General features: G+C 34.7%; 1 protein-coding gene across 2 annotated transcripts in view; it reads left to right on the top strand.

Moving 5' to 3' along the window:
• Nucleotides 1-22,353, top strand: part of LOC118188832 (disintegrin and metalloproteinase domain-containing protein 10-like) — a 131,595-nt gene that overhangs the window by 70,087 nt on the left and 39,155 nt on the right. For both annotated transcript variants that reach the window (XM_085809509.1, XM_085809510.1), the window contains exons 9-11: nt 10,431-10,526; nt 13,168-13,249; nt 18,454-18,581. In XM_085809509.1, coding sequence (XP_085665635.1) covers nt 10,431-10,526; nt 13,168-13,249; nt 18,454-18,581 — 306 coding nt within the window. The remainder of the gene's footprint in view (nt 1-10,430; nt 10,527-13,167; nt 13,250-18,453; nt 18,582-22,353) is intronic.

Here is a 22,353-nt window from a genome sequence, read left to right as displayed (position 1 = left end):
ATAGGACTTGAACAGCGGAACTTTGTAACTGAACAAGAAATTATGTTTGTTTATAGAATTAAAGAGAAAGTATTATCACATAAAACGAAGCAACTTAAACAACTTACATTGAAAGAAATGTTTAATAAAGTAAACAAATAAATATTAAGCTTTTTTTTTTTTTTTTTTGTAAATTTTGATACCCTTTAGATCATAATTGTTCTTTATTTCATAAATTATGGTTTCATATTTTTGATTTTATAATTTCTGCATGCCATCTTATCAGATTTAAACTGATGATCTATAATCCGGAAAAATCGATAATCCAGAATCGCTGAAGTCCCGACGAGTACGGATTAACGACTTTTGACTGTACTACAGGGTTTTGATATTGGAACCCTACACAATCAAGCTCAGCAAATCTTAAATAAAGTTTCACACTGGGGTGAAACAAAAGGCCTGTCTTTCTCTGCTGAAAAATCTGAGATCATAGTTTTCATGTGGAAAAGGAAATGGAAACTGGCAGATTTATATCTGGTTAACCAGATTATCAGACGTAAGGAATGAGTTAAATACCTAGGATGTTACCTGGACAACGCGCATGGATCACCCATATAAAAGAAAAGGCACAAACAGCCACAAATGTACTAGTACTTTGCAGGCGAATCGTTGGTAAACAATGGGGCCTTAACCCAAAGTCTACGCTATGGATTTATACTGCCATAGTCCGGCCAAAGCTTTCTTACGGATGCATGGTCTGGATCAATGTTATTAACAAAAGGACATATTTAAAAATTTTACAAAAGATGCAAAGACTTGTTTGCCTATGTATTAGTGGGGCTTTAAACAGTACCCCTACTGCTGAATTAGTATTTTTATTGCAAATTCCACCCTTGAAATTATTCTTGAGTGGAAAAGCAATTAAAGCCATGTATAGGTTGAATAAAAATGGCACATGGTGCCAAAGGACAGGTTTCGGTCATAAAAGCCACCTGAAAAGCCACTTTGACAATGAGATCCCTATAATCTATATGCAGAAAGATGCAATTGCTAAAACAATAGTTCCAGTTAAACTATTCTCAACTTATATACCAAAAAGGAATGAGATAGAATGTCTAATTGACCTAACTCCAACAGGATCAATTGAATGTTACACAGATGGATCAAAATCCAACTTCACTAGAGCTGGAGCTATTATAAGAACCAAGGGATCTGAAGAAGATTTCATTAGATTTCATCTATACCTTGGTAAATTAACAACTGTTTTCCAAGCCGAGGTTCTGGCGATCAATATGGTCACCAGGGAGCTCTTAGCTAAAAATACAGTTGATAAGAATATATATATTCTCTCTGACAGCCAATCAGCCATCCTTGCCCTGGCTAATCGTGTCAAGTTACAAAACTATGTTTTGAACTGTACTCAAGATCTCAATTCTCTGGCTCAGGCCCATAACACCATTAGTTTAGTCTGGGTCCCAGGTCATTGTGATTTTGCTGGAATTGAACTAGCTGATAAAGTAGCTAAAGATGCTTCGCAACTACCCATATCTGGCTCAGAACCATTTTACCCAGTTTCATATCAAACTGTTAAAAAAGAAGTAAGAAGCTGGATAAAGAACAAACATGATGATATATGGTCTAAACTACCTGACTGTGCTCATTCTAAATTGGTGCTCAGTACACTTAACTTATCAGGTAAACTCATACACTTCAGTAGAACTAAGTTACGCCAGGTAATGCAAATTGTTACCAGACATGCTTATCTGGCCAAGCATCTCCACAAATGTGGTCTTGTCGAATCTCCTCTCTGCCCAGCTTGTGGAGAAGAAGAGGAAACACCTTTTCACTTCCTGGGAAGATGTCCAGTGTTTTCTGTCCCTAGAAACAAATTCATTGGGTTTCTCTATATTAGCTTTTATGTAGCCCTATACAAAGGCCTTTATACAAAGGGCTGTCTGGCATAATAGGGTTTCTGATGTATACTAAACACCTACAGGCAAGGTGAATTTGAAAAAACCACAAGAAACAAGCATTGAGAAGCCCTGCGAGTTCTCTCTCTCTCTCTCTCTCTCTTTTTTTTTTTTTTTTGTGTGTGTGTGTGTGTGTGTAAAAGAAACTATGCAGGGATTTCCCTCTCATAGCTGTGTTTTGTAAAATAATTTGGAAATAGATATCAAATCTTTATACACCACCTGGCCATTTGGCTTGAGAAAGCACCTCTGCTGCCTTATTTAATTAATTAATTTATTTATTTTTACTTCTTTTATTTTATTTTAGACTCACCATTGCACCCTTGTTTGGTCAAGAGTTTGCGTTTGGTGGTTTGGGAAGGATTGAATCGGCTCTTCATCCAATTGGGAAGTTTTCACGATTTAACCGACACCCTGAATTTAGAGATGGGATCTTTTGCTGATACTATATACAGTCAAAAGTCGTTAATTCGGACACCCATAATCCGGAATGATCTATAATCCGGACCTCAAAGCTACAAACTTTCTGCGCATGCGTCGCATTGACGCCTGTTAGAGCAATTTTATAAAACTGACTGTTAGAGCAATTTTATAAAAGTAAGCTTGAACTTTCGATTATGTCAAATAGAATTTCCGATATATATTTACTAATATGTAAAGGATCTACAAAGTGAAAGTATGTTTTGAAATCCGAAATCTGTTTATCAATTTCACGCTGCTTCTGCAGGGGGAGGGAAACGATGCGATGCGCAATGAATTGGAAGTTGATCTGTCAGCACTATCCTTATCTTCAGGGCAAATGCTTTTTTTTATTTGGCTTATAATTCCTTACTAAATGTAGTATTTCATCTCGATGTACTCCGTGTTTGATATGATTTAAATCAAGTTCCTCGTCATTATAATTCGCTTCCGATAGTGAAGAAAGTGACACAGTGTTATTGAAAACGAAAAAATTTCGATTGACAAATTAGTCGGTATTGTCGACACAGCAATTATAGGACTTGAACAGCTGAACTTTATAACTAAACAAGAAATTATGTCTGTTTAATAGAATTAAAGAGAAAGTATTATCACATGAAACGAAGCAACTTAAACAACTTACAGTGAAAGAAATGTTTAATAAAGTAAACAACTAAATATTAAGCTTTTTCTTTTTGTAAATTTTGATACCCTTTAGATCATAGTTGTTCTTTATTTCATAAATTACGGTTTCATATTTTTAATTTTGTAATTTCTGCATGCCATCTTACCAGATTTAAACATGATCTATAATCCGGAATCGCCGAAATCCCGACGAGTCCGGATTAACGACTTTTGACTGTATTTGATGTCAGTTTGAGATCTTATCTATTTATTTATAATTTACCTTTCAAGGGAGTTCCATTTAAAACCTTTGATTTAAATGATCAAATGGCAGAAAAACAATGGGCAACATTGCCTAAGCTCATTTCATAAGAAGAAAGCACCACTAATGTTATGTTATGTTATGTTATATGATTAGAACTTGAGAAATTTCAAATTAAGATGATATGCATTATGAAAATCTTGATGGAATAACTTCAAATTTACCGCCGTATAAGACGCACTGTCCGATTAAGATGCACCCCCTTTTTTGATGGATAAAACTTTATTGCTGATCATTATAATACATTTACAGTATTTTAAATATGAAGTAATACAAATACAGAGTAATATTTTCTGCAGTTACCTAATCTATGAATTGCTTCTTTTAGATCCTCTTCCTGATTCCACCAAGTTCATATCATTTTCTCTTCTGAGTGTGGCCCAAAATCCCTCTTTGCAGCCCTGTTTCCATGGTCTCTAGCGTATGCAATCACAATTGTATGCTACGTTATGGCAATGCTGACATTGTTTTTGAGCCATAACTTGCCAACAAATTTAAGAAAACTGAACAGTAGAAATTTCACACACTTAAAAGTCATTCACAGAAATTGGAAAGTTTAAATGAACCCAACTGTGATAGTCAAATATAGCGCATGTACATTCACTAAACTCTATGTAACTGTAATATTCCCACACTTCTCAAGGAAACAAGAAAAAAAAAAAAAAACTCATAACTCCAAATACAGGAAATTTCCAGAAATGAATGTAATCAAAAACTGAGTATCAATGTATAATTCTCAATATCAACGTATAAGACGCACCCCCTTTTATAGACCTATTTTCAAAGAAAAAATTGCTTCTTGTATGCCGGCAAATATGATAATTAATTTAATATGGTATAATATATAAACTTAATACCTTAAGAAGGGGAAGAAGTGAGTATACCTTTACTTTGCAGTTGTCTTGAAAGTTTAAAAAGCTATTCATCTAATTCATGAAGTATTTTTGAATGCAAGATCTAATATTTAAACATAAAGAATAAAAAGCAAGAAACAAAATAAGTTGTCTTTCTTAGAGAGTATGTATTTCACTCAAGCAGGCTACCTTAAGACTAAGAATCTGAAACTGAAGACCATTTGTTGCCACTCCTATTGAATTTATCATTTCCTGTTTGTTATTATTTAATCATTTGTTTTGTAATTTTGTTTTGATGTATGAATGTGGCAACTAGTTTTGTTTTGGGATGATGTGATCGGAAAATTCCCGTTCTAAATAAGAGCAGTTAAGTTACTAAAAATACTGAATGTTTTTCATGATTAAGATGTACAGATCATATGCTTATTATACTAAACTGTACATGTAAATAGTCGCATTATTCTGTATGTGTTTGTAAAGTGAAATAAATTTGATAATTCTCGAAGTTGGATTCTGAGTCAAAACAAAAGTGGCATCCGGTGACTAGGACATTTTACTTTGCATTAAGTAGTGAACCAGAAGCTGTTGGATTTATGAATCAAACTGTACTTTATTTAAGGTAAATGTTATAATTTATGAATTTATTTAATTTTTGATTGCTTCTGAGTTGTTTTATATTAAGTTTTATTTCATGTAGAGTATTTATGTTCAATCTAATATAGTACATTTAAGAAAGATAAAATGATTCAGAACAAACAGAAACTGAGGCTAAATTCAAGGCTGGTGAAGCAAAACACTTGAAATTAAGTTATGAGCAGAAAGAACTAATTTACGCCATCATTTGTCAATATTCATCGTTAAGATTGATGTCAAAAGTGACAGTTGTGTTCAGTTTGGTAAAGTTGTCAAGAAGGCAGAGCATTTCTTTAAAGTAGATGAAGAAATTAAAAATGTAATTATGTTTATGGATGAAGAATATGATGCTGTGGAATCGTACAGAGACAAATTTACTGAAAGAGTCATGTATTAGAGGAACTATAGTGAACATAATGAAGGTAAATCCGGAACTTATAACAAGCTTGCATCTGATAATTTAAAACTTCTAAAATTATGTCTTAAGAAGTATGATTGTATGCCTAGATCATGGGTTGCATTTTGCAGTAAGTTTTGTAGAGTTCATGAAGATGAAAATTAAAGAGAAGAAGGTAAATTTCAATATTTGCTTTCTACCTTGAAACCAAAGAGTAAAGCACGTGATATCGCTGGAAGTTATCCATCTTCTAAAGATAACTAGGTGAAAGTTATTGACCATTTAAAGTCCCAATTTGGCAGAAAGGACTTACTGATTGAAGTTCACATTTGAGATCTTTTGGCAATAGTAAATAACAAATCAATCATCAAGTTAGTTGATTTATACAATAAACTTAATTCATATTTACAAGCGTTAGAAACATTGGGTGTAACAACATCAAATTATGCATCTATGTTGTATCCTGTTGTGGAATCATGTCTTCCGACAGAAGTTTAAAGTCTTAGGATAGGTTTAGACTCAACAGAAAAGTTGAAATAGGAAAACCAGTCCTTGCAAAGATTCTGGAAAATTTGATGTCCTTCCTATGTCATGAAGTAGAGGGTGAAGAACATCGCGTTTTAGCAGAAAATGCATTTGGAAATGGTGTTGAAAGATAAGAATTAGATGCATCAGTTCAACGAGATGAACCTACTGCTGCTACTTCAATTTCGAACACGTCTGCAAAGAAAGTTAGTTGTATAGTCTGCGACGGTCCTCATTCAAGTCAGGATTGTCAAAAATTATCAACAATGAGTTACGATGACAGAAAATCCCAAGTTATGCGAGAAAAATGCTGCCTTTTTTGCCTTAAACTTGGTCATATGGCAAAAAAGTGTCACAGTAGTGTGAAATGTTTGATTTGTGCCACAGAGGCATTACACGTTTTGCTCAAATTTGCGTAAAAATATTAATTCCTCATCAAAGGACAAAACAGCAGATGAAAAGCAAAATTCTAGAGAGCCACTATTGACAAATCTTCCGTCAGAACGTGAAATATATTTGAAAACAATCATCATCAGATTATGGCACAGGGACAAGGAAATCTGTGTTCGAGCATTAATGGATGATGGATCACATTGTTCCTATATTCAGAAGAGCTTAGCTGCTGAGTTAAATTTTCCTCTTTCCGGAAAGGAAGTGTTATCTCAAGGACTGTTTGGCAGAGGAATTTCTTCAGCTGCTGAGCATAATATATATGCAGTAATTATTGGAAGTTTAGATCGAAAGTATTCTACTTCAGTGATTCTGCTAGATCAACAGAAGGTACTGTCTGTCTACGGTAAGAACACCTCCCACCACGGTGTCTGGCGGATGGCGGTCGCTATAGCAACAGGGCTAGTATATTTAAAATAGGGACGAACCAATGGTTGCTTTATTGTTATTTTGTTTTTGGCGACTGTTGGCTGAAGGGAAAAGAGTTTATCATTCGTCTTCTCGGTTTCATTCCAGCTGCACGCATCTTTTCTTAAGCCTTATATTATTACTATTAGCTATTTTTATTCTCGTTGTTATATCTTTTGTACTGGTATTTGTTCAAATTTGCTTCTATTTAGCTTGATTTTCGTAGTGCTTTGTTAATCGCCAATTTTTTAAAATGCCCTTCCAGTTTAAGAAAGGTCAACCTTTAAAGTCTCAGGCACGTCAAATCGTGTACAATGTCGCAGAATTTTGCGCTTCTGAAGCTTCGGCAAACTCTTTAGTAGTTCCTCTTCCTCAAGTTTTGAAGAGAACATCGCAAGCTACTGGAGTATCGGAGTATACAATTAAAAAAATTAAGCGCGAAGTATCAACAATGGGTGAAGATCAACTTCTAAATACGCTTGGAAAGAAACGTAAAAGCCCTGCTAATCATAAGTGCGAAATTGACGATTTTGACAAATGCGTTATATGGCAGACTATACAAGATTTTTACATCAAAGAAAAGAAAGTGCCATCTGTGCGGAAATTATTGCTTGTCTTGAGGCAAAAAATAGACTTCCCGTGGCAAAAAGACTCTTTGTGCAAAGTTTTGCGTTCGATGAATTTTCGCTGGAAGAAATGTGTTAACAAAAGAAAAATTCTTATCGAAAGACCTCACATTGTATTTTGGAGGAACAATTATTTACGCGAAATGAGGAAACTCAGAGCAAGTGGACGCCACATCGTTTACATTGATGAAACATGGATTGACAGCAATTTAACTTTTAAGAAATGTTGGCAGCATGATACGGTTTTGGGAGCACAGATAAATGTCAGTTCCGAAAATAGACTGATTGTTGTCCATGCTGGCTCTTCCGCAGGATTTATTCCAGGTGCCCAACTTATATATAAAGCATCAGCTCAAAGCGGGGATTAGCATGGGCAAATGAACTATGGAAATTTTGAAAAATGGGTGTTGGAAAAGCTTCTTCCAAATTTACGATCTCAAAGTGTGGTATGCATGGATAATGCCCCGTATCACACAAAAATTGAAGATCCGACACCCACGAAATATATATAGTGTCTATAAAAAGCAGCGTGATGCATAAATGGGCGCTGGTAATTAAGAGGCCAAGCAGCGGCCGATCGGTAAAGTCACTGAACACTTGTAGTTCGGTCCGAGGTTTGAATCCCGTGAACGGGCTGGCTGCATGGGTGTTTTCCCCATGTGTAACGTGTATACGAGGCAGTTTTCCTTAGCAAGCCCTCCACGAAGGCATCCCTCCTCTTAGGCATTTAACCCTGGAGGCTTTCCGTAATCATATAAACCAACCCAAACCACTGGTAATTAAGTAAAAAGCAGTTTTGATTTTAATTTACCTTCGCTTCCTTTCGTCATTAAATTGACCAGGTTTTGGTTTAGTTTGAAGGTATGGGAAAAAAAGAAATGTTCGCAAAAAGTATTTATTGAGAGCATTTTTCTTCAAAAATAAGCACGGATTTTTAAATGCATTTCCCTACAAGTTATTTTGATATATTTTTACTCATTGTACATCTAGAAGGATGGCAAATTCAGCGACTTGTACCTCACACGGCAAAATCAAAGACCGTTCCTTGACTGCAAAAACTTTATCTACGCCATCAATTTTCATTTTCGGAAATTGAATGTCGGGGTCGACGCAAAGGGTCAACGAGTATTTTACTTAAATAAAACTAAAATAAAATGTGAATATTGCCAAATCATCTTTAAATGTGCCAAGGTGGCAAACTGAGAAGTAAATCTTCAAGACACCCCTACGAAAAATGGGTCACGGCTCGTTTCTACGGCAACAGACAGCCGCAGACAAACTGGCGAGAGCTGTTCTTACCATAGACAGACAGTATGCTCAATGCTACCCAGAATATGTGATGAAACATTGCTTGTTAAGCCTGCTTCTAGAGGGTTAAAACTGACAGATGTTGGAAGAGATATGCCGCCTATATGAGTTCTTCTAGGAGCCAATGTACTGGAAGAATTGAGGTACTTACATCTGGAGTTCCAGCTGGAGAGACTTTACTAGGTTGGACGATTTTAGGACTAGGCAAGGAAAAGCAAGTGGTTAATGCAGTCACGCTAAATCTTCAAAATTTTGAGTTGGCAAAGATATGGGATTTAAAAGTTTTAGGGATTGCATATCCTGTAGAAAGAAAAAATAAGATCCTTCTTGAAAAAGAAACTTTCATCCATTTCAGAAAAACCTTAAGGGTATGTGAAGATGAACGTTATGAAGTAGCTTTGCCATGGCTAGCTGGGCATCCTGCGCCTTATGATAAGTATGATATAGCTGAATTGCAACTTCGCATAGTAACAAAACGTTTGTTAAATGAAAGTAACTTCGAAGCCTATGATACTATATTCCAACAGTTGAAATTAGAAGGCATCATAGAAACTGTTCCAGTGGAGCAGCTGTTTAAGCTTAGTCATTATCTCTCTCATACGCATGTTATCAAGCCATCCAGTAGTTACTACGAAGGTTCGTCCAGTGTTCGACACTTCTTTCAAGCGGCCTGGATATGCTTCTTTAAACGACTGTTTGAGTGTTGGACCAAAACTGATACATCAGATGGTTCTCATGCCAGGAATCAAACCCATGCTGCCTGAGTGAAATGCTTGGCCGTTGTGATAACGAGATTCTGGGAGATGTAAAGGTAACTCGTAGCGGTCGTCAAGTAGTGCCTGTTAAACATACAGACTTGTGAACTGCTATTGACTTTTTTCTAAACTTTGATAATTGCAATGTCATTTGTGTGTTCATTGTTCTTTAATATTTTATTCACACGTTTATAGTTCTTAGTTCAGTTTCATGTCATGTGTTAAAATTTATGTCTATTATATATGTATACATTTTCATTGCTTTAAGTCACACTTGTGTGCAATGCAAATGGTGAGAGGATGTTGCCACTCCTATTGAATTTATCATTTCCTGTTTGTTATTATTTAACCATTTGTTTTGCAATTTTATTTTATGTATGAATCTGGAAACCAGTTTTTTTATTTATTTATTTATTTTATTTTATTTTTTTTTAAAATGTTGTGATCGGAAAATTCCCATTCAAAATAAGCAGCAGTTAAGTTACATTACTAAAAACACTGAATGTTTTTCGGGATTAAGATGTACAAATCATTTTATCATTATACTAAACTCTACATATAAATAGTCACATTAATTTGTATGTGTTTGTAAAATGAAATAAAGTTGATATTAAACGAAGTTGGATTTTCTAGTCAAAACACCATTTTTGTTAATAACAAAAACATAGTATTAATAATCACTGTATTGAAGATTATTATGAATTTTAAGGCTTTTGATAAGAACGTCTAATTCAGCTGTGTTAATATATCCAGTATATGACACTGACTTAAGTATAGCCTGCCAGCATAAACAAGTTTTACAGCAGCATGCATGATAGGCCATACCTAAACTGTTATGGTAGTGCAGACATTATATTAACACAGTTGAATGAGACATTTTTATCAAAAGACATACAATTTATGATAGTTTTTGTAATCGTTCACATTAGTTTCCATTTGCCTTTTAACCACTTGTGTAAAACAAAGCATGCTGCATAACTAACTACAAAAAAAAGATTGTATTATTTCAGCTGTATTATAATTTAAATTTAGAATATGCTTTCCTTTTTACTATGTATAAATAAGTGTTTAATTGATGGATTTAAATGTTTTTACTACAGATATTATTTTTCTTTTTCAGCCCAAGTCAAGGTCCATGCTGTTCTCATGACTGTAGTCTCAAAATTGGAGAAGAATGCCGAGGAGACAATGGGTGCCGAAGCCCCAGCTATTGTGAATATCCTTTGAATATATATAACGAAAGTTAAAAAAGTGTGTAAAAGATAAAATCATACTTTAAATTAGCAATAGCCTCTTAATGCTTAATTTGGTATTTCCTCTTTCCATTCTAAAAATAGTAATTTTTTTCTGCCCTGCATCATTTCGAGAGTGATCCATGTCATGTGACTCTTGAATAACACAGATAATGTAAATGGAACTAAAACTGAAACAGCCAATAATAATTTTGTAGCAGATTTGATTTTATCCAATCAAATACATTGAGAATTAAAATTAACTTATTCTGAATTAAGATTTCATCTTGAACACAACTGGACTTGCTTTCTGCAATTCGGCTTCACTGGACTGCTGCCTGCTGCTCTCTTATTACTGCAAAGCTCTAAAAATGTAAACATTTTGAAATCCACGCAAGTAGTGTGCCAAAGTGCTTGTGGCCGTAAATTGTTTACTGAAATAAAATTAAAGATTTAATCTCTCTTGGATGCCAGTTTCCTATTCATTATAGATCTTCATTCTATGCAATCAAAATTCTGCACTGTCATTCTACATCTAAGTTGCTTTATGACTGTGTCTAAGTTTGCTTTCATTACAATGAGTGCCTTGCTTCATTACATATATATTTTAGATATTGCTATGTACTTTTTGGTTCACTTTCTAAGCAAAATCCTGCATGTAGTTTCTTATCACTAAAAATTGCAATAAAATAATGAAATTTTTAATCCATTTCGTATAATTCATGGTTTCATGAACTTAAGACTAAAATTTATTTTTTGAAAGTATAATTCTTTGTTATTTACAAGTGTTGATTTATTTTATTGTCATCTCACTAAATGGTGAGCTTAAAATTTTAACATGTAATCATAATTTAAGAATTAATTCCTTTTAAGTACTAATTCTTTGTAACTAGCAAAAAATTACTCTTAAATTTGAAATGAAGTTTAGTTCAGCATCTGTTTTCTAAACCATATCCTTCAGAGTCCATGGCGTTAGTTTTTTTAAGTAAAGATTGTCAGTTTTACGTGCATGATTAAACAATTTTATGTTATTAAAATCATAATTTATAACTACATAAATTAATTGAATTCTTCTAATGATATAAAATTTAAAAATTTATATAAGATCTTGGAAAAGTGTTTTTTTTTTTTTTATTATTTATTTATTTATTTATTTAAAATCAGGATTTTGGAAATAATCATAAGCTTGTACTAAATTTTCTTACTTCAAATAATGGACTAATAAGTGTAGGATATATGTACTCTGATAATTTGCTTAAGTTGAAACACTGAAAATTTTAGGTTATTCTCAATGTTAGAAAACAAAACGTCAAGAAAAAATTATTCTCATACTAAATCAGTTGCAAATTTTGCAGTGCATCTCTTTGAATAAAATGCCCACTTAAAATTTATATTTTTAATAAAAGAAATGGTTGTAACTATGCAATGGTAATTTGAGTAATTAGTAATATAAGCAAGGTACTTACTATTCTCAACCTTGATTTGTGATAACTTATTTCACAAATGGCTGAAGAATTTCATGTCTAAGGGATAATATTAGACTAAGCCAACGGACATTTTAATTTGAATGTTTAATGGAGATATCCACAGATTTTTCACATTATTAAAATACACGACAGAAACATGAATATTTACAACTATCACTATAAAGAAAAATAGAAAAAAGATTCTTAAAAGATTCTTTCATCTTTAGAATGCATACATTTCATTTGTCATATGAATATCTTCTGTTGTTATGTGTTTTTTTTTTCACAAAGTTCTATCAGACAGCGTGCAGTTATTTGTCATCTGTTAGTGTCTGTTATCTGCCGGTCATGAAAGATGGCATCCAATCCAAGATTTCTGGGAGGGGGAAACCCCACCAATTTGTTACATGAAAAAAATGGAAATTATGCAATCAAGTGAACTTATAAATTATGCATAAGTGGAGCAATTTAAATTAAACAGACTAGACTTGATTTTGGAATTCAGAATTATTATTGATCAAATTAGCTCTCAAGTTTCTTTAGACAATTCTGAAAAGTCCTGCTTTGCATTAATTTTATGTATTATTGAATTTTAGTGCTTAGAAAATCCCTTTGATTGACTGCTAATGATTTGTTGAAGATAGTTAATAAACCTGTGTAAGCATTTTTAAATCATATATTTTTAAATATAAAACATTATTTCACAATATAACATACAAATAGTCTGGCTCTAATAGTTAGCACTTATTAGTTTTTGCTTTCAAGAAAGCAGGCAGCAGATTCTAACATTATTTTAATCCTATTCTTGTGAACTTTTGTGCTACAATTAATTCTTAATGTTGTTTCATTCAGGATGATTTCTGCAGTTATCTAATTATGCATTACGTTTTTGTTTTATAAAGCTGATAAAACTTGTCTGATGTGAAGAAAATGGTTTTAAGCAATATTTAAGAGATAAGTCCTGTCTGATAATTTATAACCCAAGCTTATATGGCAAATATAATGCTTACTTTGTGAAACAGACTATTGGAAGGTACTATTTAAAGTGATTTTTTAGGTTTATATATTTTACCTTATTTTAATATATTGTTAGTTTATAAATAGTAAATAAATGTATGTATAATACTTTCATTTTCATATTACCTTGACTCATTGTTATTGGGAAACATTCACATTGCCCACCTTCTATTAATAAGCCAAATAAAACAGTCTGCAATGAAGAATTTGTCTGTTATATGGGGGTAAGTATCGCGAAGCTATTCATATGCATAAAAAGTATATTTTGATCTTTAAATGATTATTTTGTAATTCTTACAAATTTTGTATTTAGATAGCTAATTTTAGTAGAATTATTATTAAAACTGTTGTATTTCCCCGTGCAATGCAGCACAAGACAAATTTTAAGAGAAAGTTTTGCCTGAAAAGTAAAACTACAGGAGTACCTGCATTTAACAGTGAGTAAATAGATATCTCGGTAATTTGTATTCAAATTGAATAAATTAATTGGCCACTATGTTAGCTGTCAACATAATTCCATCCTCTTATTGCTTTTCAGAAATCTTGAGAGGTAGAAATTACTAGAAATATATTGTGACCGGTTCAAATCTATAAAAAGCCAGGGAGAGAACATCTCTGTGCAGTTGTTTAGTTAATTGCTTAGTTACTGTTCTTGAGAGTTGTAGTTTTGCACGAACTGAGATAATCAGAGTTAACTTTCTCTTTAGATATATGCTTTGCATTGTGCTGTCTTTTAATGTTCTTAGAGTAGTTTGAAGTATAACTACTCATTATACTGTGTGATATCGTGAACACTTGTAAGAATATCTCTCAGGAAAATTCCAGTTTTTTATTAACCTGTTATAGGACTTGTGCATTCAATCTATTATGGACCCGTCATGCAACACTTTTTGGTGTTAGGAGTGGGATTGAATATCAGTGACAAAAACAATGGAAGAAAAATTAAAGCATCTACTGCATTCAAAGAAGAGTTGAAACTGGCTAAGAATCTGTGCGATAAAAGCCATTCAAGTAAAGATGGAGGCTGGTCAAGTATCTGTTAAAAAGGAGATAAAAGCTATTCAGGTGTTTGTTAACCTTTTCGCGACGGCACAACTTTGTTTAAGACGCTCGTACGGGACGGAAGGGAATTGAAGGCAGTCACTGTACAAGATGGAGGTTTTGCGTCGCTATGCCTAATTTTATAAAAAAAATCGGGGAAAACAAAGTTTCGCTTCTAGCATCGTAATTTTTGGTATCATTTTAGATTATTACTTGAGCTCTTATATATGTTAAAATTAGCACTTAATAACGTTTTTTTTTTTTTTTTCTTTATTTTACATGAAAATACACTTTAAAAAATGCTCATCTTGCAAAATAATTTTCGGAAGCGCTATTCAAATTATTCCGAAGTTTTAATTGATAAAATCCCTCAATAAAGTTTAAAATTAATAAAACAACACAATAAAGACTGTTTAAAGTAAGAAGTAACAAAATTTAAAATGAAGACTGTGGTAAATCTCGAAGTATCACTATGGAGAAGTATCACTTTCTAACTCTTAGAAAAAGTGTCACTTTCTAACGCTTTAGAAACTGAATCATCACTCTCATCTGCATTAATAAATGCATTGACCATACGAAGGTATTCTTCCTCTGATAAATAGCGCCTTCCCGCCATTAATAGATTGGAGGTGAGGCTTTCCGAAATAAAAAGAGAAAAAACGGAAATATAACTGAAGGCAATGCAAAACGTAACAATAGTCCACATACTAACCCTAAAAGACTGTACATAGCAAAGAAAAAATAGAATAAAAAAAGAAATTGGATATAAATCAGACACACCAATGTTTTCACTAGCACACAGCAGTTTAAAGAGCTCGCCTCTGTTTACGCTTTCCCTCCCCCCCCACCCTCACAAGAGCTGATGAGTAAAATACCAAAGTCAAGCAGAATATATCAAACTCAAGGTCAGGAAGCTGTTCATTTCAAAAGTAATGGACATATCTGAATGCAATCTCTAGCGATGCGTGGATGGGATGCCTGGCTGTAAGAGACGTTCTTAGGGAATGCGTGTATGGGACACCTGTCCTGAAAGGGTTAAAGCAGAGATGAAAGCAAACAAGCAAAGATTGAAGCAAGTCAAGGGGAAATGAAAAGAGAAATTACCTGCATAATAGAAAATAAATTCAAGGTTATGGAAGGCAGGATAGACAAGGTTGAAGACAGAATTGGAAAAAAATTTTTTTTAAGTTTGTACAGTGGAACAAGAAATTGAAGAAAGAGTTTTGCTGTCCAAGAACAAATCGAACAGCAAATTGAAGACAGCATTTCTACTGCCATCACCAAAGAAGTTGGCATCTTAAAGAAATGCATAGCAACAGCAGGAAGCAATTCTGATGGTTACCTGTACTTTCTCATCCCTCTTTCAAGCTATCAACTCATGATGAAAGACCTCCTGCCAAGTGTATAAGACACAATTTTCTATAGAGGCAGATGTGAATTGATGGGATTCTCAATCTAAGGCCTGTCATCTCACATTTTCTCTGAGAGCAGATGCTGTGGATATTCAAAAACTTCCAGAAAACCAGAGACTACATTCAGAAGCTCTATCCAGTGCATGTTTAAAAGAGTACAGCAAGCTTCACTTGAAATCCTGTCAATAGAAGCTAACAGCCAGGAGCTCGTTACAGATGTTCAAAGGCTGTCTCATTTCACCTTTTTGGAGTGTTCAACTAAAACTAGCGACATCCTATGAATCAATAACCTGCCAGGTAGGTTTACTGAAGACTTAATGAAGACTAATAGACTTAATGTAGACTAATAGACTTAATGAAGACTAATAGACTGATAGACTTAATGAAGTCTTCAAACAGAAAACCTACCTGGCAGGAAATTTCAATCTATAGTTTGACAAAAAGACAATGCTGGGCTCTCTGGGACTCACTCCATATTCGAACTGGTGTGTCTTGTACCGGAAATTTGAATCTGATGATAGAAAGACTTTCTGATGGCAGCTGATATTTCCAAGATTCCTGACATACTTAAAGAACTACATAGCAGCCCTACAGGAGGGGCACTTCAGAATAATGAAGCCTTTGTAGAGAGTTGGAGAGCATTTCTATTGGAGTACTGCAAAGGATGATGTACAAAAGGGATGCCGATCTTGCTATGCCTGTGCAATTGGAAAGGACTGAAGAAACGCAGCCAAGGCAAACTGCAGCATTGCAACCTGGAGCGCCTTTTGAACGTATCACCCTTGACATCTTGGGATGTCTGCCACAAACTGCTGATGGCAACAAATACATCCTTGTTAACATTGATTATTTTACCAAGTGGCCTGAAGTGTATCCTATTCCTGATCAAGAGGCCGTCACAGTACAGAGATCATGATGGCGGATTGGATTTCTAGGTCTGGAGTGCCTTTCCAGTTACATTATGATCAAGGAAGAAAAGAAATTTTGCATCTGCTGTAATTAAAGAACTCAGCAAGCTACTCAGCATTGACAAAACCCAAACTACACCTTTACATCCCTAGTGAGAAAGCATGGCAGAGAGGTTTAATCAACCTATCCTTAATAACCTCTCTGTGGTGGTTTCCAGAAACCAACAGGACTGGGACAAGAAGTTATATATGTTTTTACTAGCTTATCCCAGTGCTATCCATGAAACTACCGGCTATTCCTCATCCCAGAGGCACTATGCTCTTTCGTCATGATCTTCATCTGCCTTGCGATCTTCTGTTTGGTTGCCCTCCAGATGTGCCTTCATAGACTGAGGAACACATCCAAGATTTCCAGCCATGATTTAAAGTCATGCACAAGTTTGCATGCGAGGAAGTCAACATGGCGACAGAAAAATGAAGACCTGATATGGTACGGGAGCTACAGGACTTCGATTAAATGAAGGAGACAAGGTGTAGTTGTGGAATCCGATTTGACTGAAAGGGCTGTGTCCTAAATAGGCTGAACAACATCATAATTTGGATCCATAAGTCATCAAATTCGAAGCATAAAGTCATTCATTATCATAAGTTAGCTGCTTACTATGGGTATAGTAAGTAGTGTATGTAATGTAAGTACACTCATGTCCATAAATTAAGGATAATTCGAGTCATGCGGAAATCGAACTCTAAAATAAATATATCACCTGTAAAATCACTACACACATCTTCAAGAATCATATGCAAATTTCAGGAAGTAACCAGATGACATCGATGGTACGTCACAATGGCGAGAGTGTAAGAGAGTGATATATAAGGAATACAGGCAAAGAAGTAAAATTGTTCGCAGGCTCTTTGTAAGCATTTCAGTGCAATAACTGAATAGTTGTGACACAAAGGACGCATTTGGATGATTTTTTACGTGGTAGAATTATCTGCCGTCTGGAATGTGGGCGTACCCAACTGGAAGTATCAGACGAACTTGGAATTGCCCAGAGTGTCATCTCCAGGCTTTGGCAACGATTCCAAGATGATGGTAATGTGAGTAGGTGTTACAGCACAGGTCGCCCCAGAGTTACAACGCCGAATGAGGACCGGTATTTGGCAGTTACTGCCAAAGGAAACAGGCGGAGCACAGCCTCAGACCTGTCTCGTCAGCTCTCTTCAGCCGCTGGTACAATTTCAAGGCAGACCGTGTACAGACGCTTAGGGCAGATTGGTCTATATGCTCGTAGACCTGTCAGATGCATTCCACTTACTGCAACTCACTGTCGCCTACGGTTAGCCTGGAGTAGAGAGCATGCATTGTGGACACCGCAACAGTGGGCTTGTGTGATGTTTTCCGACGAGTCCAGGTTTAGCTTGCAGTCTGATTCTCGCCGGACTTTCATATGGAGAGCTCCAGGGATGTTTTAGGGATGTAGTCCTCTATTTGGGGTTGATGCATGGTCTGCAAATTGACATACATTCCTTCGACATTTCATACAGTATCATACAGTATTTCACATCTTCTATTACAGTTCATTCTAAAAATCTTTTGCTTCTTTGGTGAGCAAGTAGAGGAATAGATATTGACAAGTTCCTGTCATTGCTTCATAGGACAGCTGGGGTGGAATCTATTGATTCAAACTTCATAATAAATCAAAATGCTTATGTAGTCTTTCATCTGTTGTCCTGTGTACCAACGTTTCCACTTATTAAGTCATAGTTTTTGTATTATTTAAGGCTTGATCCTGAAGATCTTCAGAAACCACTAATCAACATCTAGAATATGTGTGATCTTTAAATCTTCTGTCAACTACAATGGCATGCCTTTGTCCTTACTGCTTGACAAATATTGGACTAAGCTATGGCTGCAGTGCTGCATTTAGGTGTGGTGTCATTTACTCAATGCCTTAAGTTTTGTTACATTTTCAAAAAGCATGTAAAAGTGTTGTACTCATCCAGTACTTGTTATGATTGAAAAAAAAGATGTAAATTTTCCTCTGATTAATTTATATTTTTGCATAGGAATGTACAGGGTCAATATGTGTTGCATATGGATTGGAACCATGTCAGTGCCGTCATGGTCCTCATGATCCTGCTACGAAAGCTTGTGAGTTGTGCTGTAAATTTCCTGGTGATGATTATAGCTGCAAGTAAGTTTAAAATGTTTACAATGTGCTAGGTAATTTCATGTAAATAGACACTTTTTTCTCATTTAATCTACTATATCATCAGAAAATTGCTATGCAATTTATGAATTATGCAAAGGTAAGAAGCGGCAACATCTTGCAGTTACAAATTTATGTTAACATTTTGCTTCCTCTAAAACTTAACTATTAATATCTGCTGTTGACAAGAAAACTTACATTAAACATAAATAATATATGAACACTTAATTTGTGTGTTAAATGTAGTATATATTGCATTCTTACAATAAAATAATTTAAGGAAAAGATTTTTTAAGGCATAAAATAAGTCTGTTGTGTTGTATTGTAATACTTGGTATCATAAGTTTAGGTGAGCTATGTACAAGATGAATAATTTTTATGTCGGTTATCTCCATTATTACTGTCTTATAGGATACAAACGTTGGGTATGTTATGCATATTACTAACACTACAAATAAAAAAATATGATTTTTTTATTTATTGGTAGAACTGGTAGTTTTTTTTTATTTATTGGTATTTATACATTAATAATGAAGATGCTGTGATGTGATTGCTTTGTAATAGCATAAATGCAATCAACACTCATTTTGCTATAACCTTGATTATTTAGTGAAGAGGCATCATAATTATCACAAAATGTATATGATATTATACTTATTGTTGCTTAACAAGTAAATCATAAGTTCGAAAATCTGAGCTGACACTTTTTAAACACCAACGTTTATTTTTCACGCCATTTCTTATTCTACAAAATCTTAAATGCAACTACGTAACTATCAAACAGAAAAGCAGACGTAGACGTAATGATGCATCTGGGCACGTGATCCTCGTGACAGACGAATTCTTTAGGGTTGCCACAGAAAGGCAGTGTGTTGCCACAATTCTCCCACCTTTTGAGTGGATGGCTACACACTCAAAACATAAAACTTACATCAATATAAATGAGGTTTATATAACAAAGAAAATTACTTAATGCTTAAATCATATTACTTGAAAACAAAATTAATACTGAGGAATAATATAACAATAATAGCACTACAAAATAAATTATAATAACTCAAGACATGAATTACATTATTCATGATTTTACAACTCTACCACTACTGGTGGTGAAAGGAACTTGATCATTTTGGGTATTATCTATTATATTATCCAGTTCCAATCTAAACAATCTCTGTATTAGTTTTAAAAACTCTGAATTATTGCTTTTTACAAGAGCAACTCTTATGTTGCCATCTCGACCAGGGATCACTCGAGTAACGCGTGCTAAATTCCAATATGCACGGTTTTTATTTTGATCCTCCAGCAAGACAATTTATCCTACAGAGAGAGGTTTATTTTTGTAATTTCTGGTAGACTGCTGTCTTAACTGCCCTAGATACTCAGAGCGAAATCTCACTCTTAACCATTCTCTCATTCTCTGGAGATACTTCGCTCTTCTACTCAATTTTTCTTTGTCCACATTGTCAATATCAGGTACACCCAACTGTGGAGTTTCATGCAGAAATTTTTCTGGAGTTAAAGGCAAGGGATCTTCAATATCGTCAGACACCGTACGTAAGTGGTCTTGAGTTGACAATTCTTTCACAATCACACAAGACAGTGAGTAACTTTTCATAACCAAGAGAAGCACGACCTAAAATTTTTCTCAATATTTGCTTTACAATGTGTATTAAACGTTCCCACCAAGCGGCAGATGGAGGATTAAATTTCCATCGTATTCTCTTTTCAGCAGCCTTAGAGCAGAGGCAGTCCCAGTCAATAGTTTGCAGAACTCTCTCTGCACCCACAAAATTTGTCCCATTATCAGAATATATTGGTAGGGTGTCCACGACATGCAATAAAACGCCTTAAAACCTGAAAAAATGATTCAGTTATTAATGAGGTAACCAGTTCCATATGGATAGCACAATAAACCGCACATGTGAAGAGCACAATATATGATTTTCACCCATCCTTTAAATGCAAGGGTCCTGCAAGATCACATCCTACGATTTCAAAAATGGCTGAATCACGGACTTCATGTAGGCCAATATCATTAATAACTGAAGACAATAACCTAGAACCAATATTACAAGCAAGAAGTTCCAATCGAGGAATCGTAATAGGTTTCAAAGGCGCTACTCTTGATCTTGCGTGTACCAAACTAACCTTTACCTTTTTGCCCCTCTGTACTCTTAAAAAGACTCATGCACCATACGCACTTTTACTACTGTCACAAAAGAGATGTATACTCACAGCTTCATTGATAGAATTGAGACCTACCCATCTAGGTATTTGGATACTGGATAGCAAGTACAACTTTTTAAGCCAAAATCTAAATTTTTTGGTTAATTCATCGGGAAGAACATCGTCCCATTTAAGCCTTTAATTCCAAGTTTCCTGTAAAATTAGTTTTGGAATCAACATTACAGGAGCCGTGTGCCCTATAACGTCAAACACCTGATGAGCTACTGCTAAAACTAGTCTTTTAGTAACTGGGTCATCCAGTTTTATATCTTGACTTATTTTGCAAGATAAGGTATCTGTAACTGTATGCCATACAAGGCCCAAAGCAAACACATCTCCTTCCGTGGAGGAATCTTCCTCTGGCACAACACTTCTTGTATTGGATTTCCAGAATCTTAAATTAAAATGACCCGAAGCCATAATTATTTGTGATTCATTTACAAAGTTTCTCATTTCTATTTCTGAATTCATACTAGCCACACAGTTATCTACGTAAAAGGATGTTTTCAAAATCTTCGCTGTATAACTTAAGCTTTCGGGAACTACACTCAAATGATATTGTATTGTAGCGGCCAATAAATACGGACTACACGTAATATCAAAAACTACCCTTCTATGCCGATACGGGTCAACTTGTTCTTGATTATCCCTACTGAACCACATAAATCTAAAAAAGTTTCGATCTTTTCCCCTTATAGACATTTGCAAGAACGCTTTTTCTATATCTGAAGTGACACCAACGTAATTCTTGCGAAACCGATTAAGAATCAAAGGTATAATTTCAATTAAATTTGGTCCAGTAGATAAACAATCGTTCAATGGTGGGTAACCAGGCGAAGGAGAACTTGCGTTAAACACTGGTCTTATACTCATGCTACTATTTTCTTTAGCAACCACTCTATGAGGTATTCTTATCCAGTACTTTTTTAATTATTCCGAGTGCTAACCAGTTCTGGAAAACGTCTCCGTAAGCGTCAAAATTTCCCATAGTCATCAATTTTCGTTTAGTACTTACAAGGCATTTTTCTGCTATCACTTTGTTTTCGGGTAAAAGTGAGCTATCCGAGACCCAAGGTAATGCTTCTTCGTACCTTCCCTCTGAATTTACCATAAGAGTCTCTTCAAAATATTTTTGCGTATCCTCCTGTAACTGTGTTTCGGTTTTACTTCCAGAAGGTTCACCTAATACCCAAAATATCTAACTTCCAGAGATCACTAACACATTGACCCTTCACTAACAAAGAAGAAATTAGGAAGGATGCAGTATTTATCGTAGTTGGCTCAGTGCCAGTAAATTTACCCATAACAGTCCAGCCTAACTGCGTATGCACAGCGCTCACGCCACACGTAAGGGGAACAATTTTTCCAGTTAGCTACTTACCAGCAAAATCTGCACCAATTAGTAATTTTATTTCTTTATCGACCTTACATGGACCATTTTCTAAATCACTTAATTTGATACCATGTGACTTAAGTTCGCGTAACCACAAACCAGATGGGAGTTGCTTAATTTCAGAACAAATTTTGT

Source organism: Stegodyphus dumicola, chromosome X2, assembly GCF_044657685.1.
Source record: "Stegodyphus dumicola isolate Sdum_Otavi_A_Nest chromosome X2, ASM4465768v1".
Classification (NCBI taxonomy): Eukaryota; Metazoa; Arthropoda; class Arachnida; order Araneae; family Eresidae; genus Stegodyphus; species Stegodyphus dumicola.
Note: the sequence above shows the minus strand (reverse complement) of the source record. Positions and strands in the feature narration are given on the sequence as shown.